This window comes from Hippoglossus stenolepis, chromosome 4 (assembly GCF_022539355.2).
Source record: "Hippoglossus stenolepis isolate QCI-W04-F060 chromosome 4, HSTE1.2, whole genome shotgun sequence".
Taxonomy (NCBI): Eukaryota; Metazoa; Chordata; class Actinopteri; order Pleuronectiformes; family Pleuronectidae; genus Hippoglossus; species Hippoglossus stenolepis.
The window spans coordinates 6,237,078-6,262,417 of NC_061486.1; the positions used below are offsets into that span (position 1 = coordinate 6,237,078).

The window sequence follows — 25,340 nt, forward strand, 5'->3', positions numbered from 1 at the left end:
GTGAGTAAATGCAACACAACTGATGAATGAAAGTATTTAATAAGGACAAATAAACTCAAGAGGCATTTTACACCAGGTCACAGGAGACATTATCGTACCAGTGTCGCCTCAGAGCAAACACGGTTGGTCCACACACACTGTACTGACGAACATATGCACCGCCCTTGGCACGATACAGAGAACCAGCAGGTTTCAAGTTTCACCTAAATCTGTCATTCAGCGACACCCAGCAGCGACATATTGGTGGAACAGTGCAATGATTATTCACAGTATAGGAGGCAGTCGATTCGCTGAAACACACTCGTGGCATATTCAGCTTGTTACAAGACGAAACACAACTTTTACAAATATCGACATTGAGCACACACGTTGGCAACACGTTCTTTGAAACACACGGAGAATAAAACATCGAGCAAATTACGCAAATGTTTTCGGGAAGATGCTCTGCACGACCATGAGCTTGTTTTGCTGTATATTAGTGTTTATGATATATGAGCACCACCCAAATGTACAAAAACAGATTCTTTGTTAAGGAACGCGCAATTGTAAGACAGGCAGACACACGGAGTTAAAACAAAATCCACTTAAGTCAATGCATTAAAGGTTCAGCGTGAATGATTCAGGGGGATCTGGATATGGAAAATACTAATCCTGTTTTCGTCCACGGTCGCCCCGAACAACCAAACCAAACACCGACTCCAGAGGATTTTTCATGTTTTTCGTGTTACCTGAAGGCCACAGTGTCGGTTCTCCTACACATTCTTGGAACTGGAGGGTGAGGCCTGGGGAAGTCAGTTGGTTGCAGTATGCATATTCACCACTAGATGTCACCAAAATCCTACACACTGAACCTTTAAATCATAGGAATGGAAGAGTGTACAGTGGTGCGTGGGGGGGGCCTCCGGGCTGCGGGATCATTTTTCTGCTATAACAGAAAACAATGTAAAAGAGGGAGAGTGACATATCCTCCAGGCTGAATGAAACACTCAGGGTAGTTGTTATGTGTCATACCTGACTGCTTTCTATTAGAAATGGACAAATGATGATATATTTTGTTAAAGAAAAAGGCAACTCAGTGTGACAGAAAGGAAAAATTCCAATGCACACTAAACAAGTTCCTCCTCTGCAAGAACAACAGCCCGGTGTTTCGTCTGAATATGCTGGTGAGTGAGGAGCAAAACTCCTTCGGGCATTTTGGTGAGATGTTTCCAGACGTGAAAAGTAAACAAAAGAGTGCTCCCCCTTTTATTATGGAAGCAGCTGATGTCCCTGACAAAACAACAGTGAGCGTATGTAGTGTATATAGGAATGTAGGACACCTATGGTGCTTGAAGGGGGTTTTAAAAACTGAGATGAATCTTGATAGGAAAAGGTTCCCCACCCCTGCTGTGACCTCACAATCTCCCCTTTGGCTACTATTTAGTCCAAAGAGTAAAAAACAGTGCGTTTCATAAAATCTCCACTTCAGAAATTCCCTTTTTTAAAAAAGGTTAAAATACTGGAAATTACTTTGGGAAGATGATAAAATTACTGACATTAAAAGGGAGCGTACACTGGATATATGGATACTGCTTGTTGGTTTCAATTATTGAAATTGAATAAATACCTAATAATAAATTTAAAAAACACCGTATAGTACACAGTGATCACCATTGTTCCTTCAACAATGGCTACATCTGCACCTTGACACCTTTTTCAGTTAAAATATTCTAACAATCATAAAATGTGTGATTCAATATTAAAACTTGAGGCAGAGCTGATGCAAATTAAAAAATCAAACGGGTTAGAAATCATATTTTCCACAACTGGACCTTCTCTGCCACCACACACCAGTTGGCATGATCGAAATAAGTGTGTGTGACATGAAGCTCCTCAACGTGCTTCTCTATCAGCGCTGCCAGTTCTCCCTCCCTGAAGACGTGATAGTACCTCAGACAGGAGCCCTCCACCTGTCCCTCGCTCCCCTGAGGACTCTGTGTGCTTTCCTGCCGTTCTTTTCCCGCTGGCCCTCCTTCGCTCTCGTCTCCAGGCTGTTTGAGATGCTCCCTCTGGAAAGGCACCAGGTCTGGCAGGGCCAGGGAGCCACACTCCTGGGCTAAAGATAATGAGACACTCTGGTTGTCTGGGCCGTCGTTGCTAGGCGCGTTGTGGTTGTTGCCTCCCCGATCATGTGGTCCCTTGTGCAGGTCTGTGACCGAGTCGAAGACATCCTCCTCTGATCCGATCACAGACGAAGGATAAAAGAAGTTGGACACCTGCTTGATGAGGCCACGCCCTCTGCCGCGCTGGCTCGCCTTGCTCCCCTCACTCTCTCCCGTGGGCGAGGACAAAGTGCTCAGCTCCCTGGAGGACGACCGGGAGAGGGTTAAACTTCCAAAGTCGAACACGGAGTCCAGAGACCTGGAGAAGAACCACAGTCTCTGCGTTCTCTGCTGCGGCGTGGCGCTGGTCAGGTCTTCTTCGTCCGCAACGGAGGATGTGCTTCTAACCTTCCTGTGCTTGTCAGTGTTGTCTATGGCTTCGCTCACACTCTGTGCCGTGGCCCTCCTCCTGGACTTGGCGTGCTCCCTGTTGAGGGCAGAGTGAGGGTTGGGGTTCCACGGCACAAAGATGTCCTGCTTCTCAAATTTACGACGCTTCTGCTCCATGGCCCACACGTAGATCATAATGCGTCCGCCCACTCGCAGGGTGCGGGCCATCTCCCTTATTGCTCGAATACGGCGCTCTTTGGTGGACAGGTGATGGATGACTATGAGAAAAATACAAATGTTAGAGTCAAGTGGGAGGGGGAGAAGGGATTTACTTTATTAAGATGATGCGTCACATTTGCAGTCAACAAACATTATGTACTCTGCGTGCGGCACAGCAGACAAATTAACAGAGTGGGTCCTAATTACACTCTTGTTGGGGGACACATGAATTATTTCTCTCCGTTGACTTGGCAACACGAGCTCCAGCTTTGCTGATGTTTATCATTATTATGAGTCCATTTAATCTGAGGCAAACAGCAGCTGCGTCAGTTGAGCTTCATGCATACGAAGGAGCTGATTTGTCACAGAGCGAGAGACATCAACAACACCCAACCCCACCCCCCCCTCAGTTACCTGCGATAGAGAGCACGGCGTCGAAGCAGCCGTCTCTGTAAGGCAAATGCAGCCCGTCGCACATCTGCACCTCGTGTCCTTGGCTCCAGGCAGAGTCCACCAGGGGGCGACAAACGTCACACCCCAGCTTGAACACCTCCTGGTTGATGTGGAGATACTTGCCATTGCCACAACCTGCAAAGGACAAGAAGGTCAGCTATAGTGACAGATCAGGAATGATTCGTGATTAGATCTGAAATAATTTTACGAAGCAACAGCGCCCCCTGCAGCCACATGGAGTGATTCATTCTGCTGGGCTTCAGTTTCTTCATATTTTTAAAGTTTCCTGCTGAATATTGAAGATAAACGCTGGTTTTTAATAACCTCCAAGTGTTCCACTTGCTGGACCTGATTCTGACTATTGACGCCATCAGTCAGTTCCACATTTCTCACAGGAGATTGTTCGCTCTCACATACATGACACATACTGTACATTACACAGAGCGAGAACAGACGTTCAGCGTGAGGAGGGGGAATGAAAGAGGAAACATTCTCTCTGTTCCAAGTCAGTGAACCATAAAACTCATTTCGAAGCTGCGGTTTTAAGGTAAAATGATTGTTGCTTCGAGGGAATAAAACAACAACCAACAAACAAAAGAAGAAGCAGATATGATTTGATTCATGACATCTATCGTTCACCCACCAATGTCGGCAACGATGCTTCCCGGCTGCAGGTCCAGCAGAAACTGCCGCACTTTGGGCCAGGCCTTGTAGCGGCTGTCGTTGAAATACGGAGCGATCTTGTCGTAGACGCTGTGCACGTGTTCCCTCTCGAGTTGGCTGGCAGCCTCCTCCATCATGTTCGTCCAGGCGGCCTCATTCAGCGGCCTCACACCATCGTGCCTGCGGGGACAAACAATCACCTCGCTGCTTATTTCCAAATCAGAAACCTCTGATGCTGTTCTGCTGCTTCATTAAGATAAATCCAAAGTAGCAAGCGTGGACCTGAGGGAAACGGCGCAGAGGTGTTCCTCCCTCCGCTCTTAAGAAGGTCAAGCAAGGTCAGTGGGAAAGCTTAATCAGCAGACACAGTGAAACATCTGTCAGGCAGCAGCCAGAGGAGGTAATTGAACACTGGACCCTCCGTGAAGGAGCTGCTTTAGTCGTGATCAGTGACCCTTCTCACATTCACAGTCCTCCGGGGGCCACCGCAAACACGTCATCAGGTTTCATTTTTCATCAATCACCCAATCACACAAAGCTAAAAAGGATTATATATTAAGCCGTGTCAAATTATGTTTTAATACGGCGACGCGGAAGCAAAAAGGTCAACACATGAATCACGTTGGCAACAAGAGACACAACAAACAAACATCAATCACAAGATGTTCTCACGCAGATTTTCAGGAGCCGTGTGAAGCACCGGGCTGCTGCTGGGTTTTATATATACTGGTAATAAAGATAACAGCAGCAGCAGCAGCTCACGGTGCAGGCGCCACTTTCACTGAAAAAAAAATCACCCTAGTTGCTTTTGAGGGGGACTTTTAATTTCCCTGGAAAATGTACAATACACATGTGGGGATGGATCTTCAGTCTGGTTCCATTATTTTCTAATCGTCTGGCAACACATCAGCAGTGAACAGTTTAATCTGAGGCTAGTTCTGTGAAGTTTCCCTGCTGTTTCTACATCTATCTGTATATCAGGAGTATTTTACCTGCACTCTCAGAGATGAATTGCAGAATTGCAGTGTGAAGTGCAGATTTGGGGATGATGTAATTGTGATGTTTGTGTTCCGTCTGGTTTCCACAGCTCCCTCTGCAGTCATCTGGCTTTATTAGGATGCAGCCCACAGCTCCTGCAGTGCTGCTGTGGCTCCCTCCAGCACTGTGAGTGTTTCTCTACATTATCATCTTAAGCGTCGTTATGTTACAAAAATAAAATCTCAGCATGCAGAGTTCTCATTTGCCCCGTGTGGTTTTTCTTTCATGGTGTTTTATCACGTGGTTTAATGAATTTACCGCCGAGCGAACCCATGAAAAACACTGTTTCCACTGCGTGCTCCACCAAAAGATGAAAGAGGACGTGTACAATCTGCAAATTGTCCCGAAACTGGAGAAGTTAGTCAAACTGTGGACATTTGAATTATTGAAGATTTTATTTTAAGGTTATGATGCGTGAATTCATCACATGCTTTCTTGCAGTTGGTTTAAGTAGGTCAGAATAAGTATTTCACTCTTAAAACACAATATAAACAGGGAATCTGCTGCTGTTCATAAATTGAGAATGAGTCAGTTTATTTAAAAAGTGTCTCTCTTTTTATTATCTGCTGCAGACTCTCAAGAAATGTGTATTTAATGAGGGAAATACAACCGAATCACTTTCCTCCTGAGCACAGAACATCTGACTTGTATCAAACAACATCTCATCATCATCTCAAAATTTCAAGGAACAGTCAGTGATAGAGTTACGTCTGACTGCTTCTTTGAAATCACTGACAGGGACACGGTCTTCAAACAGAGGACTTCAAATGTCCAACTTCCACAAGTGAGAGGCAACGTGACAAAGATCTTCTCCCCTCGACGGAGGTGATTTGTTCTTTTGAGCCGCATGTGATGGATCAAAGTTGTCAGCGCCGAGGCAGACATCAGTGCCGCCGTGCAGCAAAAATCAATAAGTGATGTAAATACAACTCGAAACTGGCAAATATATGAGCAGAAATGTAAATGAATATCTCCAGTGGCATTACATATTTAACTAAAATGCCCTTTTCACACTGTAAAAATCTGCTTATAATATGTTTAATGTCATTAAGATGTGATTTAGTAGCCAAGGAGGTTATGTTTTCATCTGTTTGTATGTAAGTTGGCGAGATCAGGCAAAAACTACTGGACAGATTATCACTAAACCTGGTGGAAGGATACGGTATCGGTCAGGAAAGAACAATTACCTTTGGTGTCGATCCAAATCAGAAGTGGATTCTCTTTAAAAACATTGTGAAAATTTGCAACATTTTCATTGATTTGAACAATTTACAGATCTAGATGGAAAAGAAAAATCATATTTAGTGTCTGCAATTTGGTGCAAATTAAGAAAAAACCTGTGGATCTAAATGTGGTTTTATAAGAGGTATGCACTTCACTGGTTTTATTTGTAAATGTTTAACTGTCCACTTCTCTCACTACCTGTTCTACCTGTTTTATGTTGTACTTTTCTGTGTGTATCTGTAAAGAAAGTCACAGCGGCGTCTCTAGCCCAGAGCGATACAACCTAACGACCCATGTGAAACCACAGAAGCACTTTGCTGATGTTAACCAGAGGGAGGGCGATCACACACTTCCCCTCCAGCGCTCTTAGCAGACATTAAACGGATATGTCCTTGAATGAAACGTTCACTGGTGCCCGCCGTGCACAAGTGCACACATCAAACACCGCTGGGAGCGTTGAGCAACAAACCAGACCTGCAGCTGCACGAAAAAGGCAAATCTTCCTCCCTGCTAAGTGGCTGTGAGAGACCTCGCCATCGTGTGCATTACCGGGCTCATCTGTAGACTCCTCCACTGGTGAACGCAGCCTGTGCAGCATCACATCCTCCTGTCCTCAGTCCTATTTCTGGACCAGCATCATCTGCATCATCCCAGCCAAGTGGAAGGAAAACACACCTTACGTAACGTTGGCAGACTGGGCCTCGTTCTGCATTGTGTTTGCTCAATTCCGCCCGAGCGAGCCCCTCTGCTCACTAAACTGTGTTGATATTATGTAACCAGCAGCCGGGGAGGCTCTGAAAACTGCCTCCGACTGACAATGGAGGCTGAAATCAAGGACAGAGGGATAGGATGGAGATAAGGTCACACGGTGTTTTGTGGCTGCGTGGTAGCGTTTCCTGGCAAACGTCTAAACAACAACACTCGTGATCCCAATTTCCCCTCGTTATTCTGCACCTATTTAACTTTAAACTGTTGTTCCTGCAGCATGTCCACGGCCGAGCCCCCAGGTCAGACCTCAGCAGTGCTGTGATGAGATTAGTGGCGAGCCAGGGCTGCACAGTCACTCTGCCACGCCGCTGCCATTAACCCACTGCATGAGCACACAACCGACCACAGGGAGGGAGAGAGAGAACAGGTTCTACCCACCGCCGTCGCCAGCATCAACATCAACATCAACATGTGGCGAGAGGATTGTTTGCTGAACTTAAAGACTCCCCTCACTGCTGCCAGCTTCTGGTGATCTCACAGGTTAATGAATGGGAGGGAATGTCTTTATAAAACATGCAGGAAGTAATGAGGAAGTGCTTCCAGGTGTAGAGAGGAATCAATAGCACAGACTAATTTCCATCAAAACCAGTGAGACTAGATATGTCTCTGCACATAGTGTGTATTCTAGTATTTAAATACGAGAGCACTGAGGCTATAATGAAGTCAGGGGACAGAGGTGTAAGAGATTCACTGGATCCAGGTGACATCACACATTTTAGTCTTTTTGAGGCTTTTCCTGGCAAATATGTAAATATCAATAAATCCCACAACAACACATTTGGTCGTAATTTCACCTTTAAAGGACACAAAGGCTTCGACTTTATGTCCCATCAAAGTTTTATTCAATGGATACATTCAAATCTAGTTAAATAATAATATTAATAATGAACTTTATTTATATAACAGCTTAGAGATGATTTACTAGTTGAAAATGAAACAGACGTAAAAAATAATAACCCCCTAAATTCAAAGTGGGATTGTTTCATGTGTGCATCTGATCAATCACGATATAATTGAGTTTCGCAGCAGAATCCATAATCGATACGTGCACATGCAAAGCCACTCACCGTGCGCGTGAAGAGCTTCGTGCACAACGATCCGCCTCAGGTCTCAGGAGGGAAACTTCCCTCGGTGCACGAGCGACTCATCGACACCGGGGACCCGCTGTCAGCACCGGAGGCACCGGGCGCATCTTCGACGGATCAACGTGACACCGACCGAGGAACCGACCGAGGAACCGGCGGAGGGAGAGCAAGCTGCACGTGAAGTGCGGCCGCCAGCAGCAGCAGCGAACCGGCCGCCGGACCGGATCACATCCGCGCCGTGTGGAGCTCCCTCCACCTGTCAAGGTAAAGTAGAGCCGGAGAGACACTTCCGGTGAGCTGTGTCACAATCAAAGCCTCGGGAATCCAATGAGGTGAAATGGCTGAGTGATTAACGTTGATTCCCCCCCCCCCATATATGATTTTACTCTATATTAATACAATTATTTCACCTGTGTGGGTCACAACCACCTATAGTTAAAGGCTCAGTGTGTAGAATTTAGTGACATCTAGTGGTGAAGTGTCATCAAATCAAATCAAATAAACTTTATTGTCCCCATGGGTAGATTGTTCTCGGGCCAAAATGCAACAGCAGCTGCAGAACAGTACATTGTGCAACAAATAAACTGTGCACAAGGACAAAAACTAATACTAATAATAATAATAATAATAATAATAATAATAATAAACCTTATTTGGTGTGAAATTAAAAAGAAATGCAGCTCAAAGTGCTTTACATACACTTTATGTTATTCACTCCATATTTGTGCTTTTACATCTTGACATCACAAGACAAAAGCCAGACTTTTATTTTGAAGAACAAGTGATCTGGGATCTGCTCTCGTCCCTGTTGGCTTGACTCAGCTGATTGGTCAGTCTGTGTGTGTAGAGAAAAATGACAGAAGTCGCTTGTCATTGGCTCCCAGCGTCACGTGACAACAAACAACAAACAACGTGAGGTGCAGGCATCACCTCATGTTCCATTAAGGATGAGATGACCTTTGTCAATAACAGATTATAACTCTGATTGAAAACCAAACAAGGTTCTTTGTGCTCAGAGTTTCTATTTTCTGCTTCATCCACTTTCCCATCAGGCTTTAAATCTCTAACAAAACCTTGTTTGTATTTAAGTGCTGCACCAACAGGAAACTACTGAGAATAAACTCAAGTAATCACTTTGCATTTTGAAGCTGGCAACTTTCTATAAGATATACATTTACCATATAGCCCACATGGTAATTAAAGAACGACTGATGTGTCAGTTGGCCAATAAAAAAATATATAGGTCTGTGGTTATGTTTGCTGAGATGAAAACTTTTATTTTACAGAATAAATGTTTATATTATATCTGACAAATGTGTTTATTTTCCTGATTCAATTTCTATATATTTGTGTTTTATTTATAGATATCCATAATACTTGTATGGTTAAACTGAAAATATCAATTACATTTCTTTATCATTTATCAAATTGATAAATATGAGTATAGATATTCATGTACTATTGCACATGAAAAGAGTCCGTATATAGAGATGCAGTGTCCTGATCCTCCCTCGCAAAGACATTAACCAAGGGGATGTTATCACAGAGCAACAGCTACATGTAAATCTTTGAGTTCTGTACCATTAAGCAGAAAACAGCTGTCAGCTGCCCTCTTTGCTCCTCACACTGTTAATGGCAGCAACTTAATTGTGGCTCATCACTGCCATTCAGGGAGCACAAAGCCCTCATCACGTCCGCCTCCTCTTCCTCCTGCAGGCTCCCTCATAACACTGCACTTAGACACCTGAGAGGAACAAACACGCTCACGCTGCAGCTGAAGATGTTGAACGCACACTTGTTCCCTCAGGTGAGATTTAGCAGTAGTAGTAGCAGTCAGGCCCCATTGTGCATGTTTGGGTTTCAAGGACTCTCAGCAGGTTTTCACTCAGCGTCACATGTGTGGCAAAGAAAACCGAAGCACACAGAAAATATACAAGACGTAAAAAGAGAAGGAAAGCATCTTGTTGATTTTTAGTCGTGTGTTTGTGTCACCAAAATTTGAGCCGAAGCATTTTATGATATTTAATAATGCACCTTGAAGACAGTTTTTACTCTTCAGGTTCAGATTAAGGGCAGAAATCAGGGAAAGTGATCTCTGCAGTGGAAGAATGGGAACGTCAGCTCCTGCTGAGATTAAGATTAACGACTTTTTCCCGTTTGTCACATCCTGTTGTTGAAACCCAGCAGGATGTTGCACAAATTACAGCTCACGGTCGGAGAAAGCCTGGCTGTGAGTTTTAATGAGAGAGAGGACATCTATTTTTCATATAATAAACTCATCACCTTATTATAGTAACTCTGTGCTGACTGCCGGCTCGTCAGCAGGAGGCCAAACCGAGAATAATCTTGTTTCTCGGTGGAAATGAGCTGTTCATTACCCTGCTGTCGTTGTTCAGTGCTCGTGCAGCGACCCTGGATTCTTCAGGGAGCGGGTGTTGAACAGCTCGGGGATTTCAAAGGTCAAAGCTTTTACAGTAAAGATCCAGACGGCAGCTGCCACCGTGCTCCCTGCTGATAATATAACAGGGTTCTTTTAAATTGGTTCGCAAAGAGATTATTTCAGTCCACAGGAGATGTTCTAACAAGAGGAATGGAACCGGCCAAGCTCCTGAAACAATAAAGGATATTATCTCACATCTCATCTACAAAAGGTTTCTGTTTAAAAATGAGGTCTAGGTGGTTTTTAATTACAGAAACATGATGAGTTCTTTAGTGATGTATTCCAGCAAATAGACTGTTGCCACCACAGTCTCTGTTGTTGACGGATGCTGTTATTCAGACTGATTGACCTTATTTCCAACTCGTGTTTCCGACTGAAATAAATATCCTGGGTTACGTGTCCCACAAACACAATGACTCAAGCTGGCACATGATGGAAAGTAAAACCCATTCAAAGCTCCTCTTAAAACTGCCTCCGCATTGATTCCCTCACATAAGGTCACCGTCACCTCAGGGAGACTCGACTGAACAGCTTGGCCTTTATATCGATGAGAAGTCAAGGCCCATTTGAACGACTTGATTTATCCGGATCTCGTCCTCTTTTCTTTATTGGATTTTTTAAAAAAGAACTGGAAATGTCCATGAAATGAATGTCATGCATCTCCCTCTCTCTCTTTATAATTTATCAAGGACCCTTTTTGGCAATTGAGCGCATTAAAACTTTTACACAAATATTTTGTTAATTTTACTTTGAAAGCTGTTACAGCAGTTACACAAAACCTTCTCAGAATTCATCAGGCTGTGATTTGGCACATAAGTAAAGATGTGAAACATGTTATGTCCTCAACTGAAGCTCGGCCTCACACATGGGCACCAGATTGTAAAGTCAAGGTCAGTGGTGTTTATAAAAGTCCACAGATGTACAAATTAAACTAGAGTCTGGGTCTTTAACATCAACCTTGAAACATCACGAGGGAGCAAATGATTTCACGTTGTAGAGGAAACACGTGATGATCAGTGATGAGGAAAAAGCCTCCGGGTGAGTGAAACACTTTTTGAAAACAAAATTCACAAGACGTCAACATGACAGTGGTGCTGAAATCTGTCTGATGTCTCTGAGCGTCCAACAGGAAGCTGAGGAATTAATGGAGATACTTGACTGGAGGAACATGCGTCAAAAACACTGCAAATATAGGTAATACGGCAAAGTAATGTGTTGATGTCTGCAATGACAAAGAAGAAAATTGGAACTTAACATAAATCCTTACAAACTGACCACTGACAGTCTCAACAACAGCCATACAGTATTTTACATTTTATTGTTTTACTCCTGAGATACTATTACAAGACGTTTCCCCCTGTGCTCGTATTTTAAGCCTCCACTGATCCTCAGCCAACCTCGGCCAAAATCCACACTTGGATAAAAAAATGTATGTGCACCCAGTTCTTTTGTGCTATTTTAAAAAAAAAATTGAAATAGTGGAGTCGGCATAATGTGAAGCAGAGAACAGAGGCTCCGGAGGAGAAAGGTGAAAGAAACCCACTGGGAGCAATAAAACATTTGTGTCAAACATGGCTGCCAATGGTTTCCTTAGAAAAATAACATGTGAGCGTCAATATTTCAGAAATTTAATGGGAAGATTTTCACACTTACTGGGTTGCTGGTAAAAATGTCAAGACAAAAAAAATTCCTGACTAAAGTTAATAAAACAGGACCATGGTTCAATTCATTATTGTCCAACAGTGTTTTTTGGTAAACGTTATATTTACAATTGCACATTTTTTAGACAAAAACATTAAAAAAACCAAAACAGAAATTGTTGTATGTCCAATTGTTGTAACATCAGTAAATAGAAAAGTGTGATTTCCCTTGAAACATTTTTTTTTGATCAGTTTAATAATTAGCAAAATGCTCATTCAATTAAAAAAACATTGGAGTGCAGAAATTAACACTGTGTGTGTTTCCATGGTTGTGTTTGCAGAACCATGGAGACAAATTAACTATGAAACAAGAGGTTTACCTGAACAGAAACTTCTTACAGTTACTCTGCAGATTTCAGGAAACAAAGAAACTGTTAATTGATTAGAACAATAATAGTTTTAAGTGTTGTTGCCTATTTCAAGGAACACACAAAATACAAGTGTGAAATGTCGTAAAATACAAACTGCAAAAACAATGCAGATTTTTTCTTTTCTTAGAAAAAATATCACACATGACAATTTCCCGTCGAAAATTTCTGTAGAGAAAATATATTTGCTCTCCCTTTGCACAAATTTGCATCATATAAAATTATAAATTAATACAAAGAAACAACAGCAACAGTGAAAAATATATTTTGCTAGGCAAAATGATTTGGCTGGTTAAATCCTTGTATCAACTACTGGAGATCTCTGCTCCCCCTCATCGTCTGCGGCTGCTCTGGTCGATGTCTCTGGTCGATGTGAGGCGGCTCCTGGGAACTCAGGACAGTGTCTATGGAAATGGGGAATGAAAAGCGATCCAGCATCCGCGCGATCTTCTCCTGGGAAACCCCGTGCTTGTTTCTCCTTGAGGGTAAAACAAGTGCAGCGTGGTGTCAGGAAGTGAAGCTTTTCAGAGTTTGCACCAGCATCCAAGTACAATCTGGTTATTAAGAAATCCTACCTCTGAAGCTCATAAGGATCCAACTTCCAGCTGGTGTCAGGTTCACAGAAGTCGACTTTGTATCCTCGCTCCAAGGCCTGTTCAGAATCATTTTCATTAGATCTATGAAAGAGTCGTGAAACATTGCAGCTAAATACTGTCGATTGGATCACTACTCCTCATAATATGTGACATGACCACCTACCATTTTGACATATGGCTTCATCTCCCAGGCTTGAATGTTTGTATTATCGATAATAATTGGAGAGCGGCGATCATGCATAGCATCTTGGGCTGAAAGACAATTTAACACCAAACAGAGATTGAACAAATTTCAGGCAATGAAATAAAAGTGTCTTCAAACTGTATTTCTAAAAGTTTTTACTCAAACACTTAACTGAAAGGACACCTCTCGGTTAAACAGACCAGTGTAACTCCTCTTTATTTACACTACTGTGTGAAACACTGAAGCATTTTAGATATTTCGATTCTTATCCCACAGGCACTAACGTTAGGGAAGCATCTGGTTGGTTACCTCTAAATATTTAGAACCGCCTACTTTCCATGTTCACTTAAAAAATGGGTGAACGTGTACCAAGGAGACCTGGTGCAGTTTCACAGGCTGAGGTTGGTCACATCAAATACTGAATTCATCTTGGTTTTTCTGGCACAAATTTGGAGAACGCCTTCATTTTAATTTGTTCCTAAAACTTTGGCACAAATCCTTATTATGAACACAACATAAAAAGCCCTTTTCCTGAAATGGAGATAATGTTTACAAAACATTTAAGCTGCATGAGCATTTAAAGAGACGCTACCTCTGCTCTGGTTCCATTCATGGGCCTCTCCAAGAAGGAATGGTTCATAGCAGTAGTCATCCTTGTGAAGAAAGTAGTCATCTGTGCCCAGTATTACCCCACTGGGACCAGTGGAGAGCAGCTCCCTGTGACACAGATTGTGTAAATGTTAGAAAGCACACTCCTTCATATCGAACAACACACCCATTGAAGTGACTGAAGGTTACACAGACGTACCTGGCAAGTGTCGTCTTCCCAGATCCTGGCAGTCCCCTCAACAGGATCAGCACCAAGGAAGAACGGTGCGCTTGAGTGTTATCGGGGGGTCTGCAGTGAGGCTGTGGCTCCCACACTTTATTTTCTGAATTAAATACTCGGTTTTGGTCATGACCTCCATCAAACTGAGACCATTCTGCTTCTCTTTCTTTGGACCATTCTCTGTTTCCATTATCTGAGTACGCATCGTAGCTGCGAACCCGTTCATCCCGGTCAGAGTGATACTCTCCATAGTGGCCCTGAGAGGGTGCTCCGCGCACATTCGGAGATGGGATGCTGGAGAACTCTTGATACTGGTTTGCGGGGCCTGAACCGCTCCAGTTGGGATTCACGCGTGGCGGCGGGTTCTGTGGACCCTGGAATGCAGGTGGGGGCGGTGGATGGCGGAATGGGGGTCTGTGTAACCCTGGGTTTGGTGGTCTGTTCTGTGGATGAGGATAACGCCATTGATTCTGAGGGGTCAGGTCACCGCCTGGCCTCGGCCCCCTGGGGTGATACGGCTCGTTCTGATACCAGTGTGGCCAAGACCCCGGCCTCTCTCCATCGCTTCTCCGCCAGCCGTCTGTTTCTGCAGAGTTGCCGGCATTATACGTTCTCTCGCGTGGTCGAGCAAAACCTTCCTCTGGTTTCCTTGAGTTTCCATCGGCACCGTCGGGCGTGTCGATCTTCTCCAGCTCTTTGTAGAACTCGCTCAGCGTGTCCTCGATGTCCTTCGACTTCTTCGACTTCTTCGACTTCTTCGGTGCGGATGCCGGCCGAGGAAACGTGGGGCCGATGAATGTGCTGCTGGTGAGTCCGACCTCCTTGATCGCACGCTCCCTCTTGCTGCTGTCGCTGCTCACAGGCTTAGGGTCACGTCCTCCATCTTTACCCACACGGGCTCTTTGAACGGCAGGAGAGGTCGTGTTGGAGGATTTACTACGAGACATCTGCATGGAAACAGATTAAAACACCATGAATACACTGGAAAACCACCAAAAAAATAATCATAATAAATGAACCAGTGCAGTTATTTCCATTTGTTCTGCTTTTTGTGCGGATAATCTAAGTTTTCTACCAAGTCAGTGTGTGTGTATAAGGACAGAGAAACTCAATGAGGTCGGTATCTGAAGCTAAAACCGCGTTAGCTAATGTTATGACCCTGAAAACCGCTAAAAAAAAGACACTTTTACGTAAATCCTGTACCACGTGAACATGCAAACATCGAGTACGTGTCGCTATTCACGAATACTCACCGTAAAAACCCAGGACACATGAATAATGGCGGAAAAGTTAATGGAAAATAAAACCGGGAAATCAACTTCCAAACCGATGCCTTGTTTACGGAAGCTCTTCTTCCTCTTCTTGTGCGTCGGCCGGATAACCCGTCACTGAGCGCTGCAGCGCCACCTGCTGGTCTGGAGGCAACTCCGTGCCAATTCAGCGCAGTTTCTCTCCCATCAATTCTGATGATGATACATAACATGTTTTCCACGTTATTATATTGGTGGTAATTAAATTCAGTGTTAAATGATTCATGATTAATTAATGATTAAATTAATAAAGTCTTAGTTAGTGGCAGTTTACAATACACTTGTACTTTTACTTGATTTTCATCTTCACTTGTACTTTCACTGTGTTTGATATTTTTACTGTATTCTATTCTACATGATATTGTGCTGTACTGTAATCTTGGAGCAAGCTGGCACAGGGATGTTCATCTGGATTAATAAAGTCTTATCTTATCTCTTATCTTATCTTCAGAGCCTGAATTTATTTAAAAAACACGTTTATGTAAAATGTGACCATAAACACACATCTTTACATTGTTTATTCTGTAAAGCTAAGGTTTCACATCGGTGCATATCAGCTAATATCGATATGTCTGTGAACAGCTCATATTTGCCCATATCGTTCACCCAGTTAAATCGATTGAGCTCTAATACTGACCCCCTTTAAGGTCTGTATTGTTCAGATCAATAATATTTATTCAACTTAGTTTAATTCTTTTCCCCCCAGTCACCCCCTTAATATAACTATCTTATTTTAACCCATACGGTAAAAAACGCTATATCTATTTCTATACATCAAGGGAAAGATAGTCCTCTCTACATAGGTTAAGATATCGTGTTGGATAGAGTTTAAGATATAGATAATTATAAGTCCATACTGTTGTTTTTTACAACTGACTTTAAAGAGACTGAGAGTGTCCTCAGGTGTCAACAGTAGACATTCGGATCAGCTGTTATTTGTCCTCAAACAAAGACAAATTAAGGGGATTATAGAGCTAAAGTAAATAAATGGAACTCTGAGCCTGTCAAAACTAACTACAGCCAAAAAAGTAGAAAACAAGAAGATCAGTAGAAAGTGATGACATGATTTTACAGTTTTATACTTTTAATTAGTCGTGTGAGACAAAAAACATCCCACAGAATATGAACCATAAACATCCTTTAGTCTTTCCATTCACATTTGTACAGCTCTTCCCAGAGTTCTACTACTCATCATAATACAGTCTTATGTATCTACATTGAATCACCAACACCCAAGTTCTGAGTATCAATCATCGCCAGCTCCTCGTCGTTCACCCATTCACCTTCCTTTGGTGAGACGACAGGTTTGCGAGCTGGAGTCTGTTCTGTCTTTAAAGTGCTTGGTGTCTCAGACCTCCGAGGAGGGTTGAACGTCTTCTTCACACACGGAGTCGCCACCGAGCCCAGATGGGAGAGAGCCGGTGGAGACGGGATGCGACACAGATAGTCCAGAGCTCTTCTCCTCTTCAGGCTTTTGGGGTCTTTCTCTGTTAAAGACGTTGGCGCAGGTGGATTCCTGCTGACAGGGGTGAAGGATCCGAAGCTTCTGATTGGCTGCTGAGTGATCAGCTGCATAGAAAAAGGACAAGACTTTTATTTTGTTAAGTCGATGCCAAGTGGTTATGAGAACAAATATATTTAAAAAGCTCAAATCCAACAGTAAGTGCATAAACTCACGCTTGTCTTTGTGTCTTGTCTCATGTCAGTTGCACAAGCTGGGGTTAGAGGGTGGACAGCTGGAGAAGAGATGGATCTTAGGCCATCGGACTTGAGTAAATGTAAAAGTGTCTCCTCAGCAGTGAGGAAGAAGTTCTGCTGACCCTGAAAACAGATAATGGAAATGAATCTATTGTATCCAAGCCAAGGACGGATCGATGGAGAAGAGGAAAATAAGAGCTCGACATGGTTTAAAGAAAAGTAAACACTTGTTAACAATGATTCCAGGGTCTGGATCATATGTCCATCACATACTTCTGCACCCACACCTAGTTATTTCAATGTGGCTGTAGAATTCTGATCAAAGTAGATACGTTTCAAGTGTGAAATGAAGACAAGGCATAAAAAAAACTTGTTAGAGGTCAATATGAAACAAAGACTGACAATAGTAATTTCATATTTGAGAAACGTTGTCCATTTGCAGCATTTCCCGTTTCATCTGTCAAATATGCATGTCAACAGTGTTTGGATTTGTGGACTGTACCTGGAGCAGGTTTCTGAGTTGGCTGAGGGATTCCTGTAGATGAACCTCCTTGGGGTTCGTAGAGAAGACGGTCAGATCTCCAGCGTAGAGAACAGGAGTGGGAGACAGGGACTGACCTCTCAGCTGCAGGTTGCTCAGAGCCAACAGCACACGTGGTTTTACAACATCCTCCAGGCCAGACTGAGCAAAGCTGCTGAAACAGCGCACTTTAACAAAGTTCAGTTCTCCATCAGCCAAATAAACTGCCGGAGAGGAACCTGTGTTCAAAAGTAAAAACAATTATTTAGTAAACTGTATGTTTATGAAAGAAACAGTTGGTAAATAAATAAAATCACCCACCCTGTCCATCCATGATACTGATGATAAATCCTGTGAGATCAACCTCTCCACACAGCGGCTGGAATTCTGGGTTTTGAAGATTCATGAAACTGGTGGAAACCCTCGGTTGAAACTGTTCTGATAACCATTCCTGGGCCTGAATGATAAAACAAAACATTTATTTATATTGGACAATATTTCATCATCTATCTGATTTACATGTACAGAATATAAACAGTTTCCGAACCGTACCTCCAGGTCCTGAAACTGGGTTTTCTTTGTCCCAGTGAGTTGAACCGTTTCGATTCCGCTGCGTTTCTTTCCCTCTGAAGTGGAGAGATTATAAACTTTGTATCGACGGCCTTCCTTCAGTAGAGCCTGAAGATCTGAGGAGGGTCGCCAAAAATTCAACTGGTAAACTAGAAACAAGAAAAATTCATTAAAACCAGTATTTGAACACACAGCAGTTAATAAGTTTAAATAAATATTGATAGATCAAAAAAAAAAGAAAAGAAAAATGAAGTCACACCACTGCCACTGCCCATAGAGTCAGAAACGCAGAGTTTCCACACAGGTGTGACGTCTCGTTTGGGACAGGTCCCGTCACCGCTCTCTGCTTCTAGAGCCCGACGGTATCGATCCTGTAGCTCAGCCTGTTTCTTCTCCATCAGGGAGCGTCTGTAGGTTTGAACAGTCTCCAACTGTTGCTCACTCAAATGAGCCTAGAGCACAAAAGCAAGAAAGGTATGTGACTAAAACTCTATTCGTGAGAGAATTGAGTAAAAAACCAGTAAGGTACATTGTCTATCACCTCCAAGTAAGCTGGATCATCCTCCACTGCTTCATACAGCTCCTCCCCATCTTGCAGATTTGCAATATCCTTACGATTAATTGTGCGTCTTCTGCGTTGAGGTTTGTTGTTACCTGATGATCAAACAACTTGTTAAAACCGCGCACATTTCAGTCTGTACCTGATATGAGAAAAACACTCGTACCTGTCTGCTCTTTTTCAAATTCAGTTTGAATCTTGGTAAAAAGAATCTCCATGGACTTTTGGTTTTGGCTGCTGTATCGTCTCTCCTCTTTCTCTTCTGCACGACCAGAACGAAACACAACGCCCGCATCTGGTTTCCTCTCCATCCACTGGAAAAACCAACAAAAGGGATCAGAGCACAAACTTCCAGGAGAAAGGAGTAAATGAATAGAATACTAAACTCACCTGTATGGGGTAGCTTCTGAGTATGGTAATGTCCACACATCCTACTGGTCCTCCATTGCTGTACAAACTGGAGATAGGCAGCAGGAACGGCCGGGGATCTCTGTGAAATCCCAGCTTGGTGTCCCACCGTGCAGGTCTGGTGCTGTTGGCGTAAATCTAAAAACACAAACAATAAGTCAGCGTTTTATCTTTGTTGAAGTCGCTGAAAGACAGAAGGACTTGTGGTCTCCATGCACCTTTAACATGAGGGATTCCGGTGCCTCCAGAGGGGAACAGGCCTCCTGCGATCCCACCAGTTGAGCCCCGTAGACGATCAGCTTCCCACCGACAGCCAGTCGACCTTTGTGAAGCATGGCAGTCAAAGGTTCATCCAGCTGAGCTTTGATGGCGTACCACCCATCCGTCAGCCAAACTACTGCAGAGGGGGGTTCGACCTTGGCATCGGCCCCTTGTGGAGTCTTGGTGTCGCCGCGACTCGGTCTGATTGAGGAGTGTCCCCTGGAGACGACCCCGCAAACACAGAGAACCTGGGTCTTGGCTGATGTGTCGTCCTTTTCCATGATCTTCCTCAGAGCGGGTCTACGGCTCTGGTCGATCTCTACATCATATCTAAGACATGTAGAATAATCATGTTTTCAATAATATTCTTATTCTTCTGATAGTAAATCTTGCTCTATACTCAGTGACAATTAAAAGTATTGTGACATCTTTTAGTATTCAATTAATCAATCAATCAATCGATATGGAAATAATAATTCCTTGCAGCCCTAAAACCCCGTTTTTTGTAGAGATGACACAAAATGGCATTAGGCTTTGTGTAGTACTAAAATTTGTTCAGAAGTATATTTGATATTCACAAGTTGTAAGGCTTTGTACCTGTACTTGAGCTGAAGGAGAACCTGCTGTGGCGTGAGACAGAGGCCGCCCATCGTTTCTGGAAAAGATCTTTCCATGGAGGCTTGTTTCCACACGATCCATCTGAAGTGATTGAACACCCACTCCTCGCTCATCAGTTTAGGATCCACACCTGGAGTGTCACACAGGGCTCTGTGGAAAGTGTAGAACAAGATGATATTGAGGACAATCAACCTGCACATTGTTTCTCTAACAGTATAAAGTCTGATTAAAATAAATAAATAAAATAAAATTACTTATAAAACTCTTCTTTTCCTGCAGTCCCATCCTTGCTGGGGATTAGCCATCCTCCATCGGCCAGCTGAACGCCACCTCCGTCTGTAAACGCTTCCAGTTTCAGGAACTGATGCACATTGAAGCGAAAAGCCTCGGCTGTCTCGCTGCTGATGTCGGACACATGTTGATGCACTCCATATCCATACAGCTGAAACACGATATCAAGATGTTAAAACACAAGATATTTCAACCAAATCCTTTCTGTGACAAAATATTCTCTGAAGCTCAATGGCAGTTGTGTCCTTGCCTGTTTTGAGGTGTATATCCCAGGGAGCTTTCCATTTGCAGCAGCTTTTAATGGGATCCTTGAGACCCCAGAGGTTTTGGTTAGAAACAAACTACCCGGCAACGGTCGGATCGTCTGGCGCTTCTTCTTCCTGATTCTCATGTCTTGCATATCCCGCGCCAACTCCACATTTTCAAGATTCTGAAACATGTCTGTAATCCATAAACACATTATTTGACATATGTTCTGTAGAGTATTTACACTGTGCAACACTGACTTTACGCAGAAAGGCTGTACTGCACCTTGGCCTCTGGAAAACGTGTCGTCCTCACGTGTTGCCTTTGCAGCAGAGTCCCCTGAACCACAGCCAACAGGAACATTGTGATTATCAGTCAGATAATCATGCTTTGTGTCAGCCAAGGCCACCGGTGGAATATCTACTTTGCTTGTATTACCAGCTACATCTGTACTGCTTTGTGTTTTTTTAGTGGGCGGTAAGATAGTGCTGCGGTTAGTGGGTGTTACAAAGAGATGCTGGTGTTTGTCCTCCTCCTGCTGTGGTTTACAGGAACTCTCTTGGACAATAGTTCTTTGTTTTTTGAAAGGAGGAACAAATGCAGGAGGTGTTCTTGTGTTGACTTTGAGCACGGCATCCTTGCAGGTCTCCATCTTTGCATTGTTGAGGAATGGAGGAACAAACGCTGGCATGTTTGAATGCGCTGATCTGCTTCCTCCTGAGGTAAAATGTTGTGCTGGTGTTGTGTTTTGCAGTTTGGTTTCCACATAGTTTTTTCCATTCCTGTGAGACAAAATAATACATCATAAAGAGCTGATAACTCATGCCAGACACTTATAAACATGGCAAACGACTCAAACTTACCTGTGTGGCTGTGTGATATTTGGATGAGGAGAGGCTTGAAACTTGAAAGCTCTCCTGTCTTTCATTACACCTTAATTGAGAAAAACACAGTAGAGTTATTACATTTATAAGAAAATATATAAGAATGGAAAATGTCCTTTCAGGTAAATAACTTACTGTTTGGACAAGTTTTTTGTGGATGTAGTGTTGAACCTCTCGGACCAACAACAGTCCGATCGAATTCGTCCAGTAATCGTCTTTTCAGGGGAGGCTGAACTAGAAACAATAAAATAAGGTTCTGGTTAATTTTAACTGTAACGTAGAAATACAGCTTAAGTTTAGAAAAAAAATCAAGCATTTAGTTCAAATTTTTTAATGAGAATTTCTTTGTAAATTGTTGTAAATATAATCAGAACTTGATCTAAGTTTAAACTAAATTTGTCCTGGTTTACAGGAACTCTCTTGGACAATAGTTCTTTGTTTTTTGAAAGGAGGAACAAATGCAAGAGGTGTTCTTGTGTTGACTTTGAGCACGGCATCCTTGCTCTTTAAATAGTCAAGATTCAATAAGATCAGACAACACTGACACAAGCTGTGCATCCATAATAAAAATAACATACCAGTCATATTTGCATCGTCTCCCAATCTTTTCCCTCTTCCTTTCTGTTCCTCTGCAGATGTGGCATTGGATCCTGGGTAATCTTGCAGTGGCTCATTCTCTGATGTCACTGAGAGACTTTCATCCTCTAACAAAGCTTTCGTGCAGTCGAGAGCTTCCTGGGCGAGAAACCTCTGCTGGGTCTCAGAGCAGCCACTGAAGTGAAGTGATGGAAATAATTGATATGAAGACTCCTCCGGCCTTTTGGACTTGGGTCCCTCACCGCAGATTGTATGTTTAACTTCACAACCCAACATGTTTGCTGTTTCCTTTCCAAGAGTGTCGTGGCGCTTGCCCTCCCATGATACGGACGTTTTACCTTCCTTTACCTCAGATGCACCTTTAAGGGCATTTTCTCTGAGAGTTTCATTTTCAGGGTCAGTCACCACAGACTGAAAAGATTCAACGACTTCAGGGGCACTTTCCTCAGCAGACATGTCCTTTTCACTCGCTGTGGTGAGTGTACAACTTGTACTTCTTTCCACATTTTTTATATTTGATAGATCCGACTTGGGGGTGGCACGTGGGCTTGTTGAGTACGAATCCGAGGGACGAGTTTCTTCATCTGCAAATTCTTTCAAAAGGTTCTTTGCTTTCAGAAGATTTGTCTGTGACACGCTGACTTTAGCTCCCCCTGCAGTTGAGAAACCACAACTTATTTTTCCTGCACTACTTTGAGCCTCTTCGTGTTTGTCGCTCTTTCTTGTGCCTGAAACAGTCGGGATCTCTGCACTGAGATCCATGTCACTGAAGAGAGCTTTTGCCTTCTGAAGGGCTTCATATGAAAATGCCACTGGTTTACCACTGGCTGCAAGGAATCCCCCTTTCCTCTGTGGTGAACAAGAAACTGGCAACTTGGTATTTGTCATTTTTTCTTTCTTCTGGGCTGCAAATGAAAGAGCGACTCCTTTTCCACCACTCTGAAGCGTCCCATTTTCTTCTTTTTGTTTCAGAATTTGTTTTCCGATTTTGTTTGAATCCGTAAGCAAAGCACTTTCATTCAATAGTGACATTGCTTTAGTCATTGCATCATCTGACACACATACTTTTTTCCCACTGGCTGTACAGAACCCACCACTGCTGCTAAATATATTGAAGGCAGAGGAACCAGTTTTCTCTGATGTTGTGCACAACGGGGTAGAGAGTTGCTTTGATGGGTTTCCATGGGTCAAATCTTCAAGTATCTTCACATCACCGGAAGGCAGAAAACCGTTCTGGTTTACATCTGGTCCCACATTCAAATTTTCAAACCCACAGCGTCCACTTCCACGCTCTTCAGAAGTGTTTGTCAGCCTCTGATCTTGTTTCTTCTCACTGCCACCTCCACTCACAGGTGCTACACCGCTCTCATAGTTAACTGTGGTTCCGTTGTTTCTGTCCATGATGTCACAGTCTTTGAAGAAAGCATCTGCTTCTTGCAGCGATTTTACGGAAACAGAACCATTATCAAATTCTTTCAAAATGTTGTTTGCTTTGAACTTTTTTTTCTTAGACAAGCCCGCTGTTGCGCCCCCTGCAGTCATGAAACCACCGTGTGTTTTGTCTGAATTTTCCGTGTTGCCTTGACTCTCCTTTGTCTCTGAAACAGCCGGGAGCTCTGCACTGAGAGTGATGTCACTGAAAAGAGCTTTTGCCTTCTGGAGGGCCTCAGCTGAAAGTCCCACAGGTTTCCCACTGGCTGCAAAAAATCCACTTGTCCTGGGTGCAAGACCTCGAACAGGCGTCTTGGAGTGAGATGGTTTTACATCGATTTCATCCTCGAATGCTTCACATTGACTCAACAGCGATTTTGCTTTCTTGAGAGCTGCAGCTGAAACGACGACTCCTTTGCCGCTGGCTGTTTGAAATCCACCGTTTTGAATTGGTCCAACTTGAATTCGATCAGCCACATGAGCTGTTCTTAAAGCGTCTCCTTCCTGTTTCAGTTGTTTCTTTGTGTCCTCAGGTGCATGAATTTCATTTAACAGACGCTCAGCTTTTTTCACCGCATCAGCCGACACGCGGACCTTCTTCCCGCTGGCTGTACAGAATCCACCGCCATTGTTCGACTGATTCATTCCAGAGGAGCCAGAACTCTTTGATGTTGAGCACGAGGGAGAAGAAAACGCTTTTACGGTGGAATTGTGCTGTACAACCTTTGTATGACTGGCAGCTGGTCCAGCACTCGCTTTTGAACATTCACCGATTGCTTCTTCAGAAAAGTTATCTCTACGTCCTTGGATACCTTTAAGTTTCAAAAGGTTTTTCGTGTGACTGAATGTAGGCAACGGTTCTGTGTTCTTTTGATGTTTTACAGACGCACCAGACTTATTGTCGGTAATGTCGCAGTCTTTGAAGAGGGAATCGGCCTCTTGCATAGCTTTCGCTGAAATCGAAACCCCCTTCCCACTGGCCAGTTGGAATCCACTTTGATACGAAGCTGCGTCCATTTTGCTGTTATTCAATGCAGCATTTTTATCTGTAATGCTGGTGATCTGTCGCTGCTCGGTTTTAGCAGCAGCATCTCTGCTTAGCTTGTCTCCCGACTTCTGATCAGTCAGATTTTCCCCTAAATCTGCAAACAAAGCTCTGGCTTTGCTCAAACGTTCTTTTGAAATTCTCAAATCACTTCCTCTCGCAGTTTTGAATCCTGCACCAGACATCAAAGGGGTTTTGTTCTCCTGCTCGCTTGTCTCAGTGTACCCAGCTCTGTGAGGATTTTGGGGTTCAGCTGACACAATACAGCACCTGCCGTCAGAGATGCTCTTTGAAGAGGGAGACGCATCTTCAGTAGAGGAATTTTCTTTTGTCAGGGTGGATTTATTTGTCAGATTTGATGCCTCACAGTTTGTCGTACCGTCTGAAACTGACCTCATTTTATGCTTTTCAGCATCGGAACTAAAGCTGTCATCAAAATCGATACCCATAAGAAAATCAGGGTCAAGTTCTTTGTCAGCTTTTTGGGGGGAGGTGGCGTTATTTTGACAATGCTGCTGTAGCTTCACAGTTTTGAACTGTGTAAAGTCAAACTGAGTATCTGCTTCTTCCAGGAGAGTGCACAGTTCTGTCACGTCAGCTTTTTGTGACGCTGTTAGCTGACAACCTATATCCCCAAATCTTTCACTCGTAGACGGTGGCTGCTTTGAGTCAGAGATTGTATTTTTCACTGAATCCATACTGCTGCGAATTTCTTCTTTAGCATCATGGCCTCTTTTGGTCAGCTCAGCACTAAAGGGCCTTTCAGCTTCGTTTTCTTCAAACAGATGCTTGGCTCTCTCCAGGTGGGCTGAGGAAACCTCTATAGCCTTATTTGAAGCGGTTTTGAATCCTGATGCATGGACG

The 25,340-nt window shown here is 43.4% G+C and overlaps 2 protein-coding genes and 1 long non-coding RNA gene across 5 annotated transcripts; 1 reads left to right on the forward strand and 2 right to left on the reverse strand.

Moving 5' to 3' along the window:
- Window positions 1-20: 20 nt before the first annotated feature.
- Window positions 21-8,176, reverse strand: trmt9b (tRNA methyltransferase 9B). Of its 3 annotated transcripts, none has more exons than XM_035154435.2 (4): window positions 7,904-8,176; window positions 3,787-3,986; window positions 3,105-3,278; window positions 21-2,749 (listed from the first exon to the last, which is right to left on the reverse strand). In XM_035154435.2, the coding sequence occupies exons 2-4, from the start codon at window positions 3,941-3,943 to the stop codon at window positions 1,791-1,793; spliced, it is 1,290 nt and encodes a 429-aa protein (XP_035010326.1). In that variant the 5' UTR covers window positions 3,944-3,986; window positions 7,904-8,176; the 3' UTR covers window positions 21-1,790. The 3 variants fall into 3 exon arrangements, with proteins under 3 accessions (XP_035010326.1, XP_035010327.1, XP_035010328.1); XM_035154436.2 differs by lacking the exon at window positions 7,904-8,176 and adding an exon at window positions 6,618-6,641; XM_035154437.2 differs by lacking the exon at window positions 7,904-8,176 and adding an exon at window positions 4,799-4,948.
- LOC118106148 lies at window positions 4,465-9,226 on the forward strand. The gene is made up of 3 exons (XR_004695182.2): window positions 4,465-4,970; window positions 5,583-5,669; window positions 6,314-9,226. It is a non-coding gene; the product is annotated as an uncharacterized LOC118106148 (long non-coding RNA).
- Window positions 9,227-11,975: 2,749 nt separating this feature from the next.
- n4bp2l2 (NEDD4 binding protein 2-like 2) lies at window positions 11,976-25,308 on the reverse strand. Its single transcript, XM_035155459.2, has 23 exons — window positions 21,982-25,308; window positions 21,539-21,637; window positions 21,383-21,452; window positions 20,805-21,301; window positions 20,524-20,714; window positions 20,237-20,424; window positions 19,962-20,132; window positions 19,322-19,694; window positions 19,086-19,241; window positions 18,862-19,009; window positions 18,678-18,790; window positions 18,396-18,588; window positions 18,119-18,285; window positions 17,888-18,023; window positions 17,549-17,805; window positions 17,026-17,169; window positions 16,564-16,917; window positions 15,292-15,399; window positions 14,018-14,985; window positions 13,802-13,926; window positions 13,189-13,277; window positions 13,005-13,081; window positions 11,976-12,907 (listed from the first exon to the last, which is right to left on the reverse strand). The coding sequence occupies exons 1-23, from the start codon at window positions 25,172-25,174 to the stop codon at window positions 12,739-12,741; spliced, it is 7,986 nt and encodes a 2,661-aa protein (XP_035011350.2). The 5' UTR covers window positions 25,175-25,308; the 3' UTR covers window positions 11,976-12,738.
- Between the last annotated feature and the right edge of the window lie 32 nt (window positions 25,309-25,340).